The sequence below is a fragment of the Ptychodera flava genome, chromosome 6, assembly GCF_041260155.1.
Source record: "Ptychodera flava strain L36383 chromosome 6, AS_Pfla_20210202, whole genome shotgun sequence".
NCBI classification, from domain to species: Eukaryota; Metazoa; Hemichordata; class Enteropneusta; family Ptychoderidae; genus Ptychodera; species Ptychodera flava.
The window spans coordinates 4,993,768-5,015,115 of record NC_091933.1 but is presented as its reverse complement, the minus strand read 5'-3'; the positions used below and the strand labels follow the sequence as shown (position 1 = coordinate 5,015,115).

General features: G+C 36.5%; 1 protein-coding gene across 6 annotated transcripts in view; it reads left to right on the top strand.

Moving 5' to 3' along the window:
• Nucleotides 1-21,348, top strand: part of LOC139134658 (uncharacterized) — a 72,234-nt gene that overhangs the window by 28,379 nt on the left and 22,507 nt on the right. For 3 of the 6 annotated variants that reach the window (XM_070701620.1, XM_070701619.1, XM_070701624.1), the window contains exons 20-41: nt 13-129; nt 1,033-1,270; nt 2,077-2,237; nt 2,771-2,877; nt 3,384-3,495; nt 5,154-5,279; nt 5,681-5,833; nt 8,748-8,912; nt 9,454-9,550; nt 9,896-10,045; nt 10,880-12,474; nt 12,883-13,043; nt 13,277-13,384; nt 14,236-14,513; nt 15,070-15,271; nt 16,085-16,208; nt 16,833-17,030; nt 17,489-17,783; nt 18,371-18,511; nt 19,064-19,216; nt 19,895-19,990; nt 20,938-21,123. In XM_070701620.1, the coding sequence (XP_070557721.1) occupies nt 13-129; nt 1,033-1,270; nt 2,077-2,237; nt 2,771-2,877; nt 3,384-3,495; nt 5,154-5,279; nt 5,681-5,833; nt 8,748-8,912; nt 9,454-9,550; nt 9,896-10,045; nt 10,880-12,474; nt 12,883-13,043; nt 13,277-13,384; nt 14,236-14,513; nt 15,070-15,271; nt 16,085-16,208; nt 16,833-17,030; nt 17,489-17,783; nt 18,371-18,511; nt 19,064-19,216; nt 19,895-19,990; nt 20,938-21,123 (4,963 nt within the window). The remainder of the gene's footprint in view (nt 1-12; nt 130-1,032; nt 1,271-2,076; nt 2,238-2,770; nt 2,878-3,383; nt 3,496-5,153; nt 5,280-5,680; nt 5,834-8,747; nt 8,913-9,453; nt 9,551-9,895; nt 10,046-10,879; nt 12,475-12,882; nt 13,044-13,276; nt 13,385-14,235; nt 14,514-15,069; nt 15,272-16,084; nt 16,209-16,832; nt 17,031-17,488; nt 17,784-18,370; nt 18,512-19,063; nt 19,217-19,894; nt 19,991-20,937; nt 21,124-21,348) is intronic. The other 3 variants (XM_070701623.1, XM_070701622.1, XM_070701621.1) reach the window with 3 other exon arrangements.

Here is a 21,348-nt window from a genome sequence, read left to right as displayed (position 1 = left end):
GCTTGATTTCAGTATGAACACAGTAGCAAGTGTGTATTGAGTACAGTCATTGTAAACAATGCCAGTGATAGTACAACCATCCATGTTACCAGCAGTGGATTTAAACCCAGTACAGTCAACATTCTCAGGGTAAGTGTAGCTACCATTTGCACTGGCTTTTTCAGATAGAATCACTGTGCTTTCTGCACACTTTCTGTTGATATGAGTGGTCTTACGACCAGCACATGTCATGTAAGATATTAGAATAGTAGCTGAATGGAAAGAGAAGGTCATCGATGCTGTATCCACCCATGGCCAGTAGTCAAGAATTCTGAATTAATAAATTTTTTACATTAAATATATTTTTACATTAAATGTCCACACAAAATACATTTTAATATTGGGATTTAGTTTGGAGGGCCGATCAGATATCATTGGGAGTTTAGGGAAAGCCTTGCACAAAATACATTTTTGACATTTAATACATGGTTTTGCTTGATGATTGGGACTTCAACTGAGGGCAGATGTGAGGGCTTTGCATGAAATACATTTTCTGCATGATGTTCACATGTTCATGTCATTATGTTTTGGTACTTCTCCAAACTCAGCAGCTACTGAGACTAGGGATCTGGCTTTGTACAGATGTTTGCTGTAGTAAAGACACTGTATATGTAATGTAGAGGATGAGAGGTTCTAGGGTGCATTTCAGTTTCACAGAGTACAAACTGATTAATTTGATAAAACTTTGTCAATAAAAATTAAGAAAGAGATTCAGAACTGTGGCTGTAAGGCTTATTTTTGTTCTAGGAAAATTATTTCTTGCTCAATGTTGATTACATGTAATTGGCTATTTTGAAAGTTTCTCCTGTTTATGTACTGTATGTTTACTTTCAATGACAGAATGGACAAAACTGGCCCAGAGTCATTTTATCAATTATCATGAAATGAAGCTGAATTTCTCTATCAATATTCCCTGTCATGGTTTTTGTAAGCTCTGCCATAAACTGTTGTTTCATTTATAATAGTTTAATGGAAATGAATGTTCTCTTTCAGGGTCAAAATATTCTCTGGTCATGGAAGGATAGTGGTGAAGAAACCCACAACGTAGTTCATGTCTATTCCCCTGATGATGAAAAACCATTTACACCAGTGACAGATGAGACGGCGTTTAACAGTGGCCCTCCAGTTCCAAATAATAGCTTTATTTACACTTTTGATGAACCTGGTTGTTACTATGTCACTTCACAAGGCAGCCCTGGAAGTGTTGGCATTGTCAAAGTCTTGGACAAAGGTACGCAAACCTCTTCAGTTTGTGTAAATTAGTTTGTCATGCTACAGTATATCAAATTGTGCGAAAAAAGCTAAGATGTGACATTCTCTATATCTGTTCTTTGCAATTTATTCTGATCTCCTCTTGTCACAGGCCATATTCACATTTTGCCTTCAACAGCTTTACTTTCATTAAAATTCCATTGCTTTCTAAATGTTTTGTTAGTAATCCAGCCATGAGAATGTTAATCACAATGACCTTATCAAAGTAAATAATGATGTCAATTTGATTAATTCTGTTGTTTCTTTTATTTATTAGCCTAATTCTGCATTTGTCCATTGAAAGGGCCGGTAGCTGTTACTGTTGATGATTTTTGTTAATATTTGTCTTTTTCAATGTCATTTACAGTTTCTTGTTCTACTCCCCAAAGCATGTTGAGATACAGTATTCAGCTTGTCAACCCAGCCTTTACGTGTGTACGAGTGAATTCTGGTCCAGACTAGAAGTAAAATGTAACAATGCATATTACACATAGAGATGCTGTGTTGACAAGCTAAATACTGGTGTTTCAAAAATGCTTTGGATTAAGAATTTGCAGTTGAGATGGAAAAGCAAATATTGTAAAAAATCATCAAAAGTTAAAGCTGACAGGGATTTACATAATGAACAATTTGATGTAAAATTATTCATAGCTGTGTTGACCAACTTCTGAAATGTAACCCTACTCATATATTTATGATTCTCAATATTACATATTTCATCATGCTCTCTCCCTGCATCCTATCTTCATAACTTTCTATCTCATTTCTGTTCCTATCACCATAAAGACCAATTCAAGATGACGGCAATGCCAGTCATTGTGTCTGAATACAACGGTGGCACTGTAGAGAAAGGACACACAGTCAAGTTGCAGTGCAACACTGAAAACAGTACAATATTTTACACTATTGATGGCTCCAATCCAGAGTATCATAGTCCTTCCACAAAGGTAAATATGCACAGCACAACAGTATAAAGTCATGTCATCTTCCTAAGGCTTGATATCATCATGACTTTCATTGTCTTTTGAATGGAAGGTATAAGCAAAGTGTTTGATTTTTGAATTAGAAGTTAAATCATAGGATGATATTCAAATCAAAATGTGGTATCAGTATGGTCCAATTCATTAAAATTTTTATGGTGAGATAAAATTTGGCCATAAGGTGATATCCAAATGAAATTTTAAAGTGGTCAAAACTTATTCAAACCAATATGTGGAGAAAAGGATAATATTAAAAAATGTCACAATGTGATACAAATGTTAAATATTTACCATTATATGGGTAAATGATGTTTTTCACATTAAAATTTGGCCAGATAATAAAAAGTCAGTCACAAGATTATTATTTAGTAAGTAGACTACCATCATGTAGTATCCCATGAGCCTTTGCTGATCATTTCATTTTCATGATACTGGTTGTATGATATGTGTACTATTACTATTGGGTAATTTCCCTTTGTTTGTTTGCTTTTGTTTTTAAGATTTACAAGGCTAACAAGGGCATTATTCTTCGGAACTCTGGTTTGCTTGTGATACGAGCCATGGCAACCAGCGACGATGCTTTAATAAGCAATATATTAACAACCAGGTATGGAAAGTGACAGTTTGTGACAATTCATGCAAGAACTTTTTTGAGTCTGTTTTCATGTCAATATATCACCAAATGGTAAAGCTATACAGTTCATAAATCTACATGGGAATATACGGCAATAATTTGTGTTGCAATAATATTAAACATCAGCAAAGTTGATATTGCTCTTCCCTATCATTACTTCAACAATTAGCAGAGAAATTAGGTGTGCCAACGGTGTGTTTTCTGATCCAAACTGACTGGCTACTCGGCCTCTCATGCAAGGACATTTTCTGAAAAGAAAACATTCACACAAATTGACACAAATCTGTGAAAGGGCAAACTGCTAACAACAACACACATTTAGCATCCATATCTATACCTGTATACACAGCACAGTAAACTTTTCAACGTCCTACCACAGCATTGTAAACAGTCACCTTGTATGTCAAATCACACTCACTGACCTCTGATCTGTTCATTTACTAATACACTGGTATCTTTGGCATGTGTCTGTGTACTAGGAGATACTGGGTTCTTGAAGGAGAGAATAAGAGTGATGAAGAAGAAGTTGCAATATCATCAACATCCGATGAAGAGCAATCAACAGATGAAGATGATGAGGATACAAGAACTGTGAGTTTTAACTTCATTCCTTCAGCAGTCATTTCATTCTTGCCGCACTTTTCATCCCAGGTTCTCGCATTAGTGGAGTTCTCCTCCCAGTCAAACACTGGGCCAGTACGATGTATTTCTATAACATTAATTACACAAACTGATCTCAACCTTTTGTCACCTTTTGCTAACCTTCAAACACAGTTTATATAAGCATTTGATTGACAGGTTGGTTCAAATTGCCAACGATCATTGTTCCCCACCACCAATGCTCGAATTTCCTAAAAAAATCGTCTTCCATTCAAGTTAGGATTTGAATATAACCACAGAGTTCGATCGGCAGTAGCTTCGCGCTGACCGCTTGGCAGTTTGTCTGCGTTTTTTGCGGCCGGAAAAAACTAAAAAGTGGCATTTTCTGGAGCGTGTGCCCACGAGTTGCCCGTTTGGTGTCCACTTACACAATGAACGCCACCATAGCTTCACGCCCTTTTAAAGGGAGGCTCCGCCTTTAAATACAACATGCAGAGAAAAAAACAAACTAAAAACATAGCGCCAAAGTCCCTGAAGCTATATAGATATGGATACAAAATTAAGTATTTCCTGACTGTATGAAATTATCTCACTAAGGTCATCCTAGGGACCTTTAAACCAAATATTAAAGCTGTCTGACCAGCGGTTTTGAAAAAACAAGCGACCAAACAGTTGACACAGCTCTGCTGTATTATGTAGAGAATAACTTTTGAGACTCATGTATTGATGAAGAAGGAGGATATCTTTGATAGCTCATTTCAGGATGGCCTGACCAAAAATGGCTAAATTAGCTGAAAAAATACAAAATTGATGATTTCGTCATAATTTCAATATATTACATTAAGATAAAGCCTAGGAACCTGTATACCAAATATCAAAGCTATCAGATGAGTAACTTTTGAGAAACAAATATTTTGACCAAAAATGGCAAAAATTTACCCAAAAATACAAAAGTTGAAGATTTCATCAAATTTCAATATATCACACTAAGACAACCCCTAGGAACCTGTATACCAAATATCAAAGGCATCAGACAAGTAGTTTTTGAGAAACACATTTTTGACCAAAAATGGCAAAAATTACACACAAAATACAAACTTGCAGATTTCGTCATATATTCAATATATCATATTAAGTTTATCTGTAGGAACCTGTATACCAAATATCAAAGCTGTCATACAAGCGGTTTTGATGAAATAAAGTTTTGACCAAAAATGACAAAAAAATTCCTTAAAAATACAGATTTGCATATTTCATCACAATTTGAACAAATCTAAGTTGGGTTATCCCTAGGGACTTGTATACCAAATAACAAAGCTGTCTGACCAGCGGTTGTGAAGAAGAAGATTTTTTACCAAACACGCCTTTTGTGGCACTAATTTGCATATTTTCAACAATATCAAAAATTCAAAAAAACTTGTTTCTCAAAATCATATTTTTCATCTACACAGCAAATATCAAATCAGTAAATACTGCGGTTCTCACAAACGGACATACATACATACATACATACATACATACATACATACAGACTGACGACGGACACCGGACGGATACCCATCCCAATAGCTTCTATAGACTATAGTCTATAGTAGCTAAAAATGTGTTTTTGCTGCCATTTTTCGTTTTATTTCTCCAACCTGTGACAGACAATGAAATGGCATTGGTGGAACTGTGTGCCAGAACTGAAAGGCTGGTTGGTAGAGCCAGGCTGTGTTGAGCTGTACTGGGATCTACCAGAGGAAATTTACAAACCACAAGTTAAAACATATCAGGTAAACATTAAATGTTTTTTTCCATTCAAATCAATACCAGAGATATCTAATGACCTTTATACTATACAGTTCTGTCACTCCTTGATTTTCAGGACTGAAGGAAAGACTTCTCTCTGGTAACATTTTAAAGTACTGAAATTCATTGTTATACAGACTTTTCATGGTTATGTATTGAGCTCTGGAATGCAACTCAACTTCTTAGGCATAAGTCACTCTTCAAAGTTGTCATGTGAATTTTTTTTTAAAGTACAAAGATTTGAAACAGCAAATTCCCGCTTTTTTGAACTTTGTTTACTACATGCCTAACTAATTACGCCAGTTAAACTATGATATCAGATAAAATGTTGAAAAATAGGGCACAAAGTTCTCACCGGTACAATGATTATTGTTATGTCTCATAGATATATGTAAATAATGTGTGCTACTGTGAAGCATTGCCCAAGGATTGCCATAGCGTCCGCGTTGTTGGACTTGCTGGTGGTAACGATTACATCCTGAAGGTACTGATCTTACCAAAAGAAACTCACTTCCTACCACAGGAATCAAACAAACTGGTGAGTGTACAGTATCAGGGCTCGAAAATTCTTGCCGCCCAACGCCCGTGACAAGTGAATTTTGAGTCCGGCAAGTGAAAACAACATTCTCCCAGCCCGACGGACAAGTGAATTTCAATGAGGCCACTGTACGTATGCGCTGCCACTCTCTAGTTCTTTGAGTGTACCGCTTTAGATATGGCCAGCCGATAAAATAGCTCTGTTCTACTTGGTTACAAAATAGCAAAATATTGACGTCTTTGCACGATGTTTTTTTCTTCTGGTGAAATCATGTCACCATGCCTCCTCAACAGAAAACTACAGCTTACAATAAAATGTTGTAAGGTGTTGAAACAATTTACCCTCCTTCCTACAAAGTTGCAATGTATTGAACACTTTACTCTCCTTTCTACAAAGTTACAAATTCCCTGGTACGTGAAGCAAACATTGTTGCTGTTTGATTCTGCAATCGCCGTCCCTCAGTCCCTCATAGACGGACCGTGCTACAAAACATCATGGAGGAATGATGAATACACTGAGGCCTCATGAGGCTTGGCTTTGCCTCTGTGAGTCCCGCGTACCAGTCATCCTTTTTAGTCCAAGTTTTATCTACTTTGCTTGAATCAAAATTTGGCCTGCAATTACTCAGTTTGATAGTAAATACCATTATTTCAAAGGAAACTTTAACAAACAGAGTCAGAATACAAGGGAAAAGGAGAAAAATTTGAGGTTTTCTGAAAGGTCAAATCTGGGTCATCTTATGTGATGTCATGAATGAAGACCCCTAAGTACACAATTATGGTTCAAAAGAAACCACCTAGGGAGGTCCAATAGGTACAATCTTATGAAAAAGGTAATTTCTTGGTGCTTTCCAATTTAATGGCATTTAGCTTGACTGTCAGTTTTAAATTAAATTTTATTAACAGTTATGGCAAAGGGAAATTGTCAACAGTAGTTGCAGTAAGCATATCCATTTCAAATCATCACATTAATATTTCTGCAGAGTCCTCCAGTTTAATGATGTAATAGTGAACATCACTAGACATTTCTTGATGATATCAAATATCAAATGAAAATGTTCCTGGGCTACAATGTTATCATTATCATTAAAACTATTATTACTCTTTAAAACATTGGGAAATGAATTGAACAATATCAGTGTGTCTTGTTTTAAAGGATACTTATGCTAAAGATGCTATTGAGCCTGCTTGATCACAACTATGACACAACACCACAATACTTGTATACACTGTCACTATGCTACCGAATGCTTTCTTCTGCATGGAAAATTGGTATTTGTGTGGCTAACAAAATTACATCATGACTTAAAGAGTGCATAAATGTGCCACATAAGGTAGTAGAGCTTGTAGTGTATATGTATGATAAGTTGTCATACTGTGAACACTAACTCAATGCTGCAGAAGTATTCTGTATCTGTGGTAATACACTTCACATTGCTACCTGATTTTTAGAATTGCCACCTAATTATTTCTTGTGGCAAAAGTTTACCATCAGAAATGAAAAAGTATTTTGATCCCTTCAATGTCATAAAAAACACAGATAATTAATGTAATAAAAACTAAACAAATATTCCTTTAATGTAAAAGCTATCATGAACAACATACAAAACATCTTGATTTGTAAAATTAGGAACTCCTGAATGCCAAGAAAGCTGTTGCTACACTTGAGATCATAAACTGTTTAAAAGTTGCTCAAAATGGCTACAAGATTTTTTATTTGGCTAAAGAGTTGGCTAATCATTTTGGTGACTTAGGGGAACCCTGCAGTTTATGCACATACCACGTGGTAGCAGTAAACTAAATGATACTGAAAGTTTCATGTGGGCACAATTTGACACAACACCGCTGGCCCATTATATACTTACCCTTAGTGCACCTACCTGACTTGCCTATTAAAACCAGTACCAGGTCATGATGACACACAATGACAATGTACCGGTGTTGTTTTATTGAAATGCATTACATGTCCCCCAAAAATTTAATTGGTCACCCATTAAGACTTACTATGGGTCACTGTGTCCCCATGCTAGCAAAAGCTGGCTGAAACACTGTGTATGTGTACGTTACATAAGATATTATTTTTGATACACAGAATAAGGACACAAATTTATCAGTAAGTTACAGCTATTGTTTCTTTACAATGACATTAATAAAACCATACATATTTACTCTTAAAATCATCTGAAATTCAGGGCAAGTGAATTTTTCTTCCGGACAAGTGAAATTGAAAATTCACTTGCCCTATGGCAAGTGAGTTTTAAAAAAATTTTTCGAGCCCTGCAGTATCATTGTTAGAGTTCGAAACCTGACAGTCAACGAGGGAACAATTTACTCTGCCACCATATTTATTGTAACGGCAATTCATTTGTTAATCAGTGAAATACTAAAACTGTAGAGCGTGAGGATATGGTCCATATACAGTGTAATTAGGGACAGGTATTTCAATGTATAACTCTGTGAGCTGCTGGGTAAGTCAATGGTCAGTTGTACTGATAACTCATGACCCCCTTTTAAATTTGGTTTTCAATGATATTATTATAGCGATAACAGCAATCTCCCCAATTTAAAATGATTGATACGATCATAAGCATTTCTGGTATAAAGTCGACTTTTTTGAAGTCAGAGAAAAGTGTGTAGACTGTTTGAGGAATGATTTTGCATGTTCAGTTCGTATTCGGTGTTACGAAACTTATATTATTGACATACTGATCTGAAAAACGTAGTTATACAGTTAATGTTTTGGAAGACGTCAGAGACATTTACCAAATAATTATTACCTCAAAGTCTCCACTTATTGAGTGCATCACTATTTTACAGTTAGCAATGATTAATATATCAAATAATTATCATATTCCAAACTTACAAGTATGGACACCACTAGATGATTATGTATTGTAACTGCCTTATTTCTGCAGACCGTCCGTATTCCTGAAACCATCGACAGCGGTGGACCAATGATCTCTTCAGAGTTTCTAGAAGACGACAATGTCATGGCAGTTGTCTGGATGACAGTACCAAACACTCGACCTCAAATAAAATCATATAGACTCTATGTCAATGATCAAAAGTGTGGAGATGAGGTATGCTATGTTATGAATTATAGTGTCTTTACAGAAAAGTTGCCACAGTGTTCCTGTGTTCTGGTATTCTGTGTAAAGTAGAGAATTAAATCTGTAGCCTACTCCTTTTTATGTGTATGTAAAAGGTTTTATTCCGTGTGACGTTGAATTCTACGCAGGTATGTTTTTCTGAAACATTGTAAGTCATCAGCGATTTTCACCACATTTTTATTGTACAAGTCCGTACTGGTACTACATGTATAGTGCTAACCCTTTCATCAGTCACACAAAGCAAGAGGTAACCATACAGCCAGCAATGTGTACGCTTTAGGATGTCTATCATTGCAATGGAAATATCAGATTAGACAGAATTTATCCTGATTTTCTAGCATAGGTGTCTGGCCACATGTTCACCATTGTCTCTGAGAATGTGATCTTTTCCAAAAGACCACTGTCAGAGAACGCTACATCTATATGGCAATCTTTGCATTTGAGATTGAATACAATATAACTTGTAGAATTCCTAAACAGTGTAGCACATCTTCAAATATTTTGTATCCAGGTAATTCCTGATGATGGCAGTAATAAGTGTAAAGTGTTGATCCAAGGATGTCAGGTCAATACCATGTACAGAGTACAAGTTGTGGCAGTTCCAAAAGGTATGATAAATTGCTTGATGTGAAAGATAGAAATCGGTATCGTGATCTGCACAAGTATTGCATTTAGAGGACAGTACTAACTTATATTTACAAATGTTGATGACAATAACAGTATATATTATAAAAATATATCAGTAAAGAAGGTTTTCGTACTTGATATCTGTTCATTTCGTGTAAACTGTGCATCTAACTTTGTATATGTTGATGCCAATAATAGTATATATTACTCAATGTTATTATAGAAACCAAATCAGTAAAGAAGGTTTTCATACTTAATATCTTTGATTTCATAAAATATTGTTGTACAACTAACAACATTTCATGTCATCTACATTTTACTCTCAGGCAAAAGAAAACCAGTACTTAGGTCCAATGAGTTAACTATTATTTTACCGTTGATGAACGCACATATCATCGTACCTCAAGGGAGGAGCCTTCTAGATGAAGATTTACAAGGTCACATTACAGTCACCAGAGGATCAGGACAACCTCCAGGTGAGTTGAGTTCAACAGGCTTTGTGAGGGCCATGGTAGGGCTGTACTGAGGACCTCCATTGTGAGTGATGTAAATATGCCTTATTTGAGTTTTTGTAAGGCTGTGTCAAGACTCAAAAGGTTAGTGGCATAAATTGCTTTGTGAGGGTTGTAGTACTGCTAAGATCCTCAAGGTATGATATGTGACAAGTTACAGCCGTTGTAGTTGGCTGTTGAATAGTTCAGGTGAGTCAAAAAAATCTCATTACAGCCATTGTAAAATTGCTGTTAGATCCCCAAGCCTTTTCATGACCAGATTTTAGTACATACACCATTGCAGTAGGACAGGTCAATCTACAAAGAGGTAAATACGGGTGAAAGGATTATGGTAAATTACATTCAACTGAAATTTTAGCCAAGGTGCAGGCTGCCCAAGGATCTTCAAGGTGAGTAGGATTGAGTTGGCTTATATAAGAGCCGTGTGCCTGTTAAAAGAAGGCAGTGCCCAATGGGTACAACTTTGTCTGGTATACTTAAAACAAAACAATGACATGTATGCCTTAGGTATATCAGTTTATTTACAAGATGATCCTAAATGAGTGCAAGGTTAGGTGAGAGAGATTAAAATTTCAACCTCTAAAGTTGAACTTAAAACTATTTTAAAAAACTCTTTTCTTTGTTTGTTTGTTTGTTTGTTTGTTTGTCTGGGTTTTTTTTGTGGTTTTATCAAAATTTTAATGTTCATGACAATTTGATGTTTGTCAGAAAATCAGTTGCAGAGTGTAGAAGAATACAATAATCAACAAATCTGTTGTATATCCTGTCATCAACTGAAATTCTGTTTCAACTTTTCAGACTGCATTCAAGCATTGCTTCCAAGTACTGAGCTGGCACTCAATCTTGATTTGGAGAAATCAAACACCCACACAGAAACAATAGTAACACAGGCCAATATCCATCTGGAGGAAAAACAAGAAAACCAGGTAATTGAGCATGCCAATAGCACTGACGAACACGAAAGTGATGTTGATAGTGATTCAAGTAAGAGTAGGGTTGAGGTAGATGGGGAACAGGACACTGAGAAAGCCACAGCTGAAGAAGGGCAGCCTGGGGAGACTGACCGTAATGGAACTGGTGAGACTGAAAGTACCTCCTCTGATAAAGTAGAAATAGAGGATAACGATCAGACTGAGAAAGCTGCTGAGACTGTTGCAGAGAGTGATGAAGCCAACAAGAATGAAGCAGAAAAAGACAAAACCAGTGAGAACGCAGCCGAAACTGACACACCAAATGAGAATGCAACCAAGACTGACACAGCCAATGAGGATGAAGTTGAAACTGATGCAGCCAATGAAAATGCAGCTGAAACTGTCATAGCCAATGAGAATAAAGCTGAAACTGATACAGCCAATGAGAATGCAGCTGAAACTGTCACAGCCAATGAGAATAAAGCTGAAACTGACACAGCCAATGAGACTGCAGCAGAAACTGATGCAGCAAACCAGAATGGAGCAGAAACTGATGCAGCCAATCAGAATGAAGCAGATACTGATAAAACAAAGGAGAGTGCACCAGAAACTGACAAAGGAGGTAAGAATGTCGAAGAGAGTCAAACAGAGTCGCAAGATAATGCCGACACAAAACAGGAACCAGTCACAGCATCAAATGGTGATGATGGTAAAGGTTCAGAACTTGATGGTGAGGATAGCAAACAAGAAAAGCTGGATGGTGGCACTGAGATTGCGAAAGGTGTTACCAATGAACCAGCAGAGGTCACTGCATCAGAACAGACCGATGAAGCTAAGCATGATGACCAAACTGTCAATGAACTCAAGCCTTCTAATGGTGATGGCCAAATCATAAGTAGTGAAGTTAAAGAAGACAAAGATGAATTGATTGAGACAAAAGACCAGATGAAGACAGAGGAAGATGCAGACGATGATGTATCATCACTTGGAAGCAGCATCGGAAGTGATACCGAAAATATCACCATCAGTGACCTCACCCCTAGCGACAAGAAAAGCAACAGTACTTCCGTTAGCAACACCGCGAAAAGTGATGGTGTTGCAAACGGCAGCACCACCCAAAAGAGTGAAATTGTTGATGTTAGTGACACACAGCAAGTGCATGCTGAGAACACCGAGTGTGACACAGTGCATGTTGATCATGACGGCAATGCCGAGCTTGAAACTAATGCTGTTGGTGGTGATGAATGCCTTGAAACTAACACAATGCATGTCAGTGTATCAGTGCATGATGATGATGATGATGGCAATGCTGATGGTGGGGATGATGATGGTGGTGGCGCGGAGAAAGAGGAAACCACTGATGCACAGGTTATTGCCCATGTACAGACTAAAAAGAAGAAGAAGAAGAAGGACAAGAAAAAGAAGAAGAAGAGAGAAGAGAATGAAATTGATGCAGTGGCCAAAGCACAACAGGAGATTCAAGTAAGTTTCTTAAACACTTGATCAATATAATAGTTTTCAAGAATTGATCGTTTTTTATGAGTGGCTGAATTATCATTGTTTTTTACTAGTGTTAAACAAGTATATGGATCTGGTACCACATTTAGAACCTAAAATTGATTGTATTCTTCTCTGGAGTTCCTATTGTAGCATCTTGTGTATAAAAACAACTTGAAATGAAGTACATTTATGATTGATTTACTGGTATGTGGGCTATTTTGTCACTTAAAAAGTGAATTGTTTGTAACAAGGTGTGTTGTGCTCCTATTTGGACAATTACTGTTTCATTGATACGGTATGTTATACCAATTGTAGTTATGTCCAAGTTTGACCTTTGACCTGCCTGTGCATCGTCAGACTAATCCGGCATAACTGTTACATTTTGTCCAGGAACTTCCAGTACCAAGAGTTGACTGCCATGACATAGCTACCAGACCAGAAATCATGGTGGAATGGCAGAGTGAAAGATCACGAAGCAAAAAATATCTTCTGCAACACTACTTAGTTTGTGTTATTGGCATGAACTTTGGAGATGTGCAAAGTCACAATAGGTCAGTCAGTGTTTTACATCAACTCATGCACATGCACACAGGGAATGTAATGGTAGTTTATTTCTTGGTCCATTTGCATGTCAGACACTCTGTAATAGACGTACAAAAAATGTCAACATAAGAGCCTTTTTAAAACAAGGCACTGGGTTACCAATACATGCATCTCTTTCTGTCTTATGTTTCTTTTGGAAACAAGATCCTCACACCTTTATGCCTTTTTTCCTACTCACTAGTTTTGAGACAACAGACATAGATGGCAAGTTGTGTTCACAGCACTGCTGGATAGTCAAGGAGGGAAATCAGTTGACCATCACAGGACTGGCAGAGTCTACACAGTATAGGTAAGAATGGAAAGACTGGCTTTAACAACACAAAAATATCATACTACACAATCACAGAGAAAAGCAGTACCAACTCACTGTTTGGTTTAGGGTAAGAATGTTGAAGCATTTTAAAAGGGTGACCTACATGTCAGATCAATTTTTCTCTTTCAAGATGTTCGCATAATCATGGCATAAGGTTCGCCTTGCTCATAATCAGAAGCAACTCTCTAATTTTGTGATGATAAAGTCTTAAAATCACATGACATTCTTTGAAATAGAAATATCATGTAAATCCACCCTATTAAAGCCCCAATAGCTCAGAATTGTATGCATTATTTTCATGATTTTATTTTCAAACCAAAGTTGGTTTGTGTAAATGTGCTTACTGAAAGATGTGTATAGAAGTATCGCTGCTCGCTGATTTGGACCACAGGTACACGTTTTAGCAGGTTAAATAATAAAAGGGTGCCGCACTTGAAAAATGGCACCACACGGACAAGTATAAAAAATGCAGTATTTCATGCACATACACATCATGATCATCCAAGAAACAAGGCTGATAGCATCCACTTGAATACACCACACATGATGGCCGACATTTTGTTGTCGTAATCTTTATTTTCTCTGTCACATGATTATTTTCAAAGAAAACTCTTGGAAAACTCAGGATATTTTTGGATCAGTTTATTACACATTTGCAGCTATTGGGGCTTTAAGTTACAATTTATGGACTTCCAATTTCATTCACATCCACTTTACAAATTGCTGATTCTAATCTTTGGTAGTTACTGATGTTAACACATTTAACTCTTGAAGGATGAGCCTAACACATGCTGATCAATTTGAAACATTTGATTTCTGTTCAACAGAGTATTTGTATCATCAGTGTTTGCTCACAAAAAGAGATCAACAGAAAAAGTTGAACTGAAATCTGACCAAGTGACTTGTATGAGCGGGGGCCGACCTACGCCACCTCACCTCACTGTCAGTAGCATTGGTGTTCGTGAAGTTGTTATACGATGGCAGCCAGGGTTGCATCACCCTGATCTCAACATCAAAGGCTATAGCGTTTTCATCAATGGCAAGACACTGGATGAAGTACTTCTGCCCTCAACAACCTCATCACAGATACAAGATATTGAAATAGGTATATGTATATAAAGATTTTCAGATTTGGTTCTTAGCAAAGGTTGTATTTTGAGGAGAGTACCGTAATTTTTCGATGTCACTGAAAGACCAGATAGTGATGTTGCTAGTGACGTAGTAGCTGAATCTGATTGTTGCAGTATTCACCATCACAACTTTATCAATGTCACTGTACTATCATATTCACTTTGAAAGACTTGACTGGAGAGCTGCAAATTAGTACAAACTTACAGAGGACAGAATCTATTAGAAATTTTCAACACCAAATGAAAAAAGAACCATCCAGTTCTTCTGAAAGACATACCTTCATTCAGTTTGGTAACTTTTGCAATTCCATCAGCTTGTGGCAAGACTGAAAAGTTCTTGATTAACATTGAGCTATATAATTATAATTTTAACTATCTTGGGTGATGTGTTCCTACTTTCTTATTGTGAAGGACAAACAGGCGTTATCACCATGAGGATTTATTGCTAGGTGCACTGCCTATATTTTTACAACATTTATTAGTGTGTGTTGAAGTTGAGACATTGTTACTATCGTAATGTCTTCATTGCAGGTTCTCAGCACCAAGTCTATGTAGAAACAGTACCTGGCAATGGTTTAGAAAACAGTGATCCGTCCAATGTCATCACTGTCATAGCTCCCTATCCTAAGGATCCGCCCATTATTTCTAGTCTTCCTTCACTGAAAAACCGTGCTGCTCTCATTGGATGGGAGAGACCAAAAGGCTCAGATGCGAAATTAATCGGTGCTTACAGGTGAGAGACAATTTTGATTTGTCAGAGTTGAAATGTTCAGTAATAAATAGTAAGTTTGCAAACTTTGCTGCTTTTACCAACCTTGGATCAATGCATGTACTTTGTTTTTGTGAACCTCAATCAACAATGCTAACAGGAATACAAGCTGTAACTAATGATGATATTCATCCTGTTTGTTCAATAAAACAGATACATTATTTTCTTCTTCTCCACATAGCATGTTGAAATACAAAATATTAGCCTTGCAAGCAAAACAAATTGTGTACAATAAATAATGTTATTGTTCAGAAAGGAATTTCAACAAGAGCATTTGACATTAGATACATAGATACAGCTGGTATTGATAATTTTGAAAATGTTCATTTTGATATGATTTTTGGAGCAGCATCAGCAAAAGGACTGTAGAAGCAATCCTGAAGTGGGAAAAACAGCAAAAGTTACAGATGAAGGAGTTTGATATAGGAAATTTTAATGTTGTTATTGTTCTTTGATTGATCTGCACACATAACTTCTCAAGAAAAGTGTTTTACTTGTCAGAAAGAAACTCTATAATTATGAGTGAATGATATATATTAGGGCAAAGTTATTACAAAAATATCTCAAACTGTATTTTGAAACACCAGTGTCATGAGCTTTCTTTGCTACGTTACATGATAAAGCCTTGCTTAAAATTTCACCAATGCCAGTGTATTATGTATACACACTTACTGAATGGTTTATCGTATCAGCCTCATGATATTCAATTTGCCAAAAAAATTAATAAACATAAAGATCTGTACACATTACCATTTATATATGTTTCTCCATTACTAGAATCTATGTTGATGGTAAGGAAGTTGGTGAATTGGACGTTAAGAAAGCTGGTAGCAAACACAAACAGTACCAGTATTACATCACAGACTTGCAACCTGGTGTTTCCTATGATGTCACTGTCAGGGTAAGTTCTTTCACATTTTGATGAATGTTTTGTCTTTATAATAGAAAGTAGCCTTTCTTGGAACATACAACATTACTTTTCTGATCGTTATTCCAGTTTATATTATGGTTCTGTTCTTGTACTGGAAAATTTTCCACCTCCCAGCTATGAGTCCAAGCTTCAAAATTTTCCACCTCCCAGCTATGAGTCCAAGCTTCAAGTTATGCCTTTGCTGTTTCCATGACAACATATACTGTACATATCAGGCTGACTATCATATCTCTGTCTCTCTCCCTTTCTGTCTCTCTCTGTCTCTCTCTGTCTCTCTCTCTCTCCCATGCTCTCTCTCGTTATCCTTCTACAAAGTGTCATAAATTCATGGTGTAGAAAGCTGACACTACCATAAAGAACAAACATGACTTACATAGATGTAACTTACGTTTGATTTCATGTACTCATTGTGACTTGGTTATATTTCAAGACTGTCTACTGTACTAAAAGTATTTTCCAGAAATAATACTAATTATGATGATAGTGCTATTTACATATAATTACTAGTGAAAATAATGACGTAACAGTGAATAAATTGATATTGTTATCTTGTAACATTTGAGTAAGCTGGTAATCTCTTTGTTATGTTGGCAGACATACACAGGGCAGAAAGATGTAGACCTGTCCAAAGGTCGTGTGTATTGTGGTGTATTAAGTCCAACATCGAATGTATTGCCTGTGATGTGTACAGCGCCCCCTAGGTCACCAAGGCTGAGACTGGAGGGTCTTCACAATGGTGGTATTGATGTGACATGGGAGATTCCACAACAGTATGGACATGCTGCATTATCGGTATGTTTTGTTGAACCACACTTTTTCCAATACTGTTCAAACCTAAGTAAATGTCCCGTCTAGTCTAGTACAAATTTGTAAAACACACACTAAAAACATTCTCCCTGACCAAAGATAATTTTAAAATTTACGTGTATTGGTATAGATCTGATGTATAAAACTTTGTAGAAATTCATAAATTGATTCAAGTTCTTTAGTTTCAGGACACACTGATTCAGAGATTGTGGTAGATCTGCAATCTGATAGTTAACTATTGAAGGCTATTGGAATATAGTCTTTCCTCATCTGATTCAATTTATTAACACATGCTATTCAGCTTTGCTCAAAATACATTGCAAAGCCCTTGTTTCTGCTCTTTTAGAGACCATAAATGTATTACTGGGATGTAAGGTACATACTTGACATATGCACTTTAGAAATGTACATTAATTGTCTTGTCTTTTTCCCTGATGTTCCAGGGCTTCCAATTGGTAAAAGATGGCAAATTGTACGGGCCAATCCTGAATCCTGACGTACTGAGATCAACAGTAACCAACATCTCACTTGGACAAGTAGTCACCTTACAAATCTTAGCATTAACTGACCATCCTGTGGGTCGACGGGAGAACGATGACAGTTTTATCTGCAGCAGTGACTCTGGCTTTGAAAACATATCTACAATTCTACATGACGATACAGGTATTCTCAGCCAACGTACAATTCCTGACCAACCAGCTATTATTTGTCTTAAGTGTAGAGATCGTTCCCGTGAAGGTAACCAAATTTTAAACACCAGTTGAGTGAGCAGACATGCACCTCACAATGCTGTGTGCCTGAAAAGCATGTCTGAAATAATAATACAGTTATCACTGTTTTGTTTGACCACCCTGAGTGACTCTACCACCCGGACTGACATAACCACTCCACTCCCTGCATCCAGTTTTGAAATATTTTGTTTGTTTGAATATCCGGAATTGAACTGGAAAAAAAATGATGTACTGTGTGCATCCCATTCACCCCAATATATATTTTGCAGTAGCTGTGCATTTTAACCCACAAGTTTCTTGATTGTTTTGTCACAGCTTACACTCCAGAGGGGAGATTTGCCCAATGACTCACTGAAATAAAGCAAATCCACCAGGAAGGCTACACTTCACATCAAATGAACCCTTTTTGATACCAAAACCTGTAGGGCCACTGGTTATTCTAACCATGAACTTGAAATATCACTCATAGCCATACCCAAATGTGGCAAGGGAGTTGGCTTTCTTTCACATTATAATGTGTCAGAATGATGAATATATTTAGAATTGACATAAATCTTGCCATCAAACTTATTGTGTTTTATTATTATTTCACAGGACCACCTTTGATGGAGAAGTACTCAGCTTGCAGAGCTGGACCTAAACTTACAGTGAACTATACAGGGTTAGTTCAACCACCATCAAAGGTCTGGTGTGAACGAGTGACTGGGCATTCGGCTCTGATTGCTTGGTCTACAGGTAATGTCTAGTACAGTTCAACAAAACCATTCTCTCCCCCTGAATTCAGTATGATAGTCCAGTCATACATGTAAAATTAGGGTTAAATATAGACTGACAATATCAAAACAAGGTTTACGTAATAAATAAAAATGCCACGACAGGAAAGGAGAATTATGGTGTACAACAATGTTAGCTTGATTCTATTCAGTGAGGATCATGTTGTACAAAGTACATCATGGAATAGACTAGAAGATGATGTGTTTCAGAATCAGATTTTGAATAATGCTATGCCACAAACTGATTTCGTGTCATCTGATTCTGAGCTTTCATCAACATTTACGGTATGTGTTGTGTTGATTTTAAGCAGCACGCTTGCCAAATGGACAGACTGTTCATCAATTTTCTTTTTAGGCGTCAAAAATCATCTCATCCATTATATACCAGTACTGGTATATAATGCACTCTATTTTAAAATATTTTTTATTTTTATTTTTCACTCTGTTTATCTCTTTCACTTCTTTGTCAATGTCATTGTGCCTATATGTACATTGTATACATGTCTATTTCTAGATGACTGTATCTCTTCTTTTGTTAATTTTCCACCTCCAAATCTGTATGTAGATGACAAAAAGAGGCGGCATTATGTATCAGCTGAAAACTATCAGGTCACCTGGTGGCCAGGTCGCAAACCAGACAAAGGCATTCAGAGTCAGTCTACCTCAGGTAATATCACAAACAAACGCTTTCCAGTCAACTTTATTTGTGGTAAATTAACTTTTTTAAGTTAATGCAACCATTATTATTATTTCTGAATTACCAGTCTGTATTTGACTTCCCAATTACAGACAGAGGATCAACATACCAATTTGTCAGTGGGGGACTTTCAGGCTGTTGATTGAGTATTACAAGAAATGTTTTCCATACCTGTATGAAAGCTGTTTCATAGATCCTACTTAGTGATACATAAAAGCTAAACTTAGTACTATACTTCATAGGAGTTGCCTAGTACACAATTAAACAATATTTTATGAACCACTTAACCAAAGTTTGTTGAAATATTAGTGAAAAATATACAGTCAGTATCAATTATGTTTACTAGAGCTGATAACTTTGCAGGTTTACACATTGTAAGAATTTATTTGATTGCCTAGCCGGAGAAGTTTCCTGTACAAGACATCATACGGCAGGCCTTGATTTGCAAGGAATTAAGCTGAGGGAAGATTAAATTTTTCAAGATTTACAAGGTTAATTCTTCTCTGATGCATGTGCTTCATGAAAAATTTACGTTATGATTTGATTTTAAATGAAGTCTTTCTTAGCACACCATACAATCCACTTTGAAATTTCAACAACAGTATATGATATCATGTAGAATGAGATATCTTCATTTGATTTGAACAGCTGATCATTTGACCATTGGACCATTGATGGCTGCCACAAAGTACACAGTTGTTGTAGAAGCAAGAAGATCACAGATGTACAGTACATATACAGAAGGTATAGTGTCATAGTATCCATTGCAAGTATTTTCCCAATTGATTTGTCTTTGTAGCAGTAAGATACTGTATAGAGGAGATGTATAAGGCTGGAACATGCAAGAGTTTTGTCAATAACAACAGCATGACACTTTTATCAGAACAAAGACACATGGTTATATTCTTTTCATTGAGTGTTTGATTTTGTTCAGTGAAAGAAACTTATTATCAGTATTTTTAGCTCACATGTTGGCCTATAGGAAGTTATTTCCTTCTAATGTTTCATGTCTGCCAATTCCATTGATATATGCATGACTAGTGTTCTGAATTTAAAGCAAAGTAAGATGATTCCAGTTCAAATATTGGTGAACTTGCTAAGAAATGATCTTCAGGGAGGGATACTGACCAAATAACATCTGGATAATATATCATATTCAAATCTAAGATGAAGTCAGATTTAAATGGAGTTGTTGCACAAATAAAATCAAGCACTTATTGTGTGAACATATTATTTTCAAAGATAACATTTCAAAGTCTGCTACATAGCTGACTTAGTTACATTCTACATACATGTACATGTATTAGGATCACTGACATTAAGTCTGGTTTCATCTTCATTGTTCCCTACAGTAACTGTAATTTGTTGTCTGAGCAAAGTTTGATACTCACAATAATGCACATACCAGTATATTCTAGACAATTGAAAGTTGGTACAATCACGTCAAAGCATTTCATTATCAACAGAATAACATAGAAGGGTGTGAGACAGTCATCACTATGGTGGCACCCAAACTACTAGTATTTCTGAAAACATGGCAGTTTTTAAACAAATTTTCCTGATCTGTAAGTTCTGGCCATGTAGCATTGTGGATGGGCATGTAAATGAATGACTAAACAAAGAAATTAATAATTAATTAAGCACTTCATTAATTAATGAGAAGTTTGTCTCCTAATGGATTATTTACACAGAAGAGTCGGTTGCAGGTGAAGAGAGAGGGGCTAATACGTTTATCCTGACATCGCGGTCTGAACAGCTGAGTGTAATGACAGGTTGTCCACCAGACCCTCCCAGTAACATTGGACTTATCACCAGTACATGTAACAGTCTACAAATAGCTTGGCATTCACCTGTTGAACATGATGTTGAAGTCATAGGTGAGATATTTATAAACGATATCACGTCTGTCCCTCTTAGAATGCTGTTTTACTCAGTGTTTGGGAGTTACAGACACTGTCTCAGATCATTTGAATTCTTTCCATTGATACAGGTGATGTTGTTATCTCAGTGATCTCAGTGATGACGTAATCAGCTTGCTGACTTCATTTTGGTAATATTTCACTGAATTCTGATTTTGTCTTACCGATGATACCACTGGAATG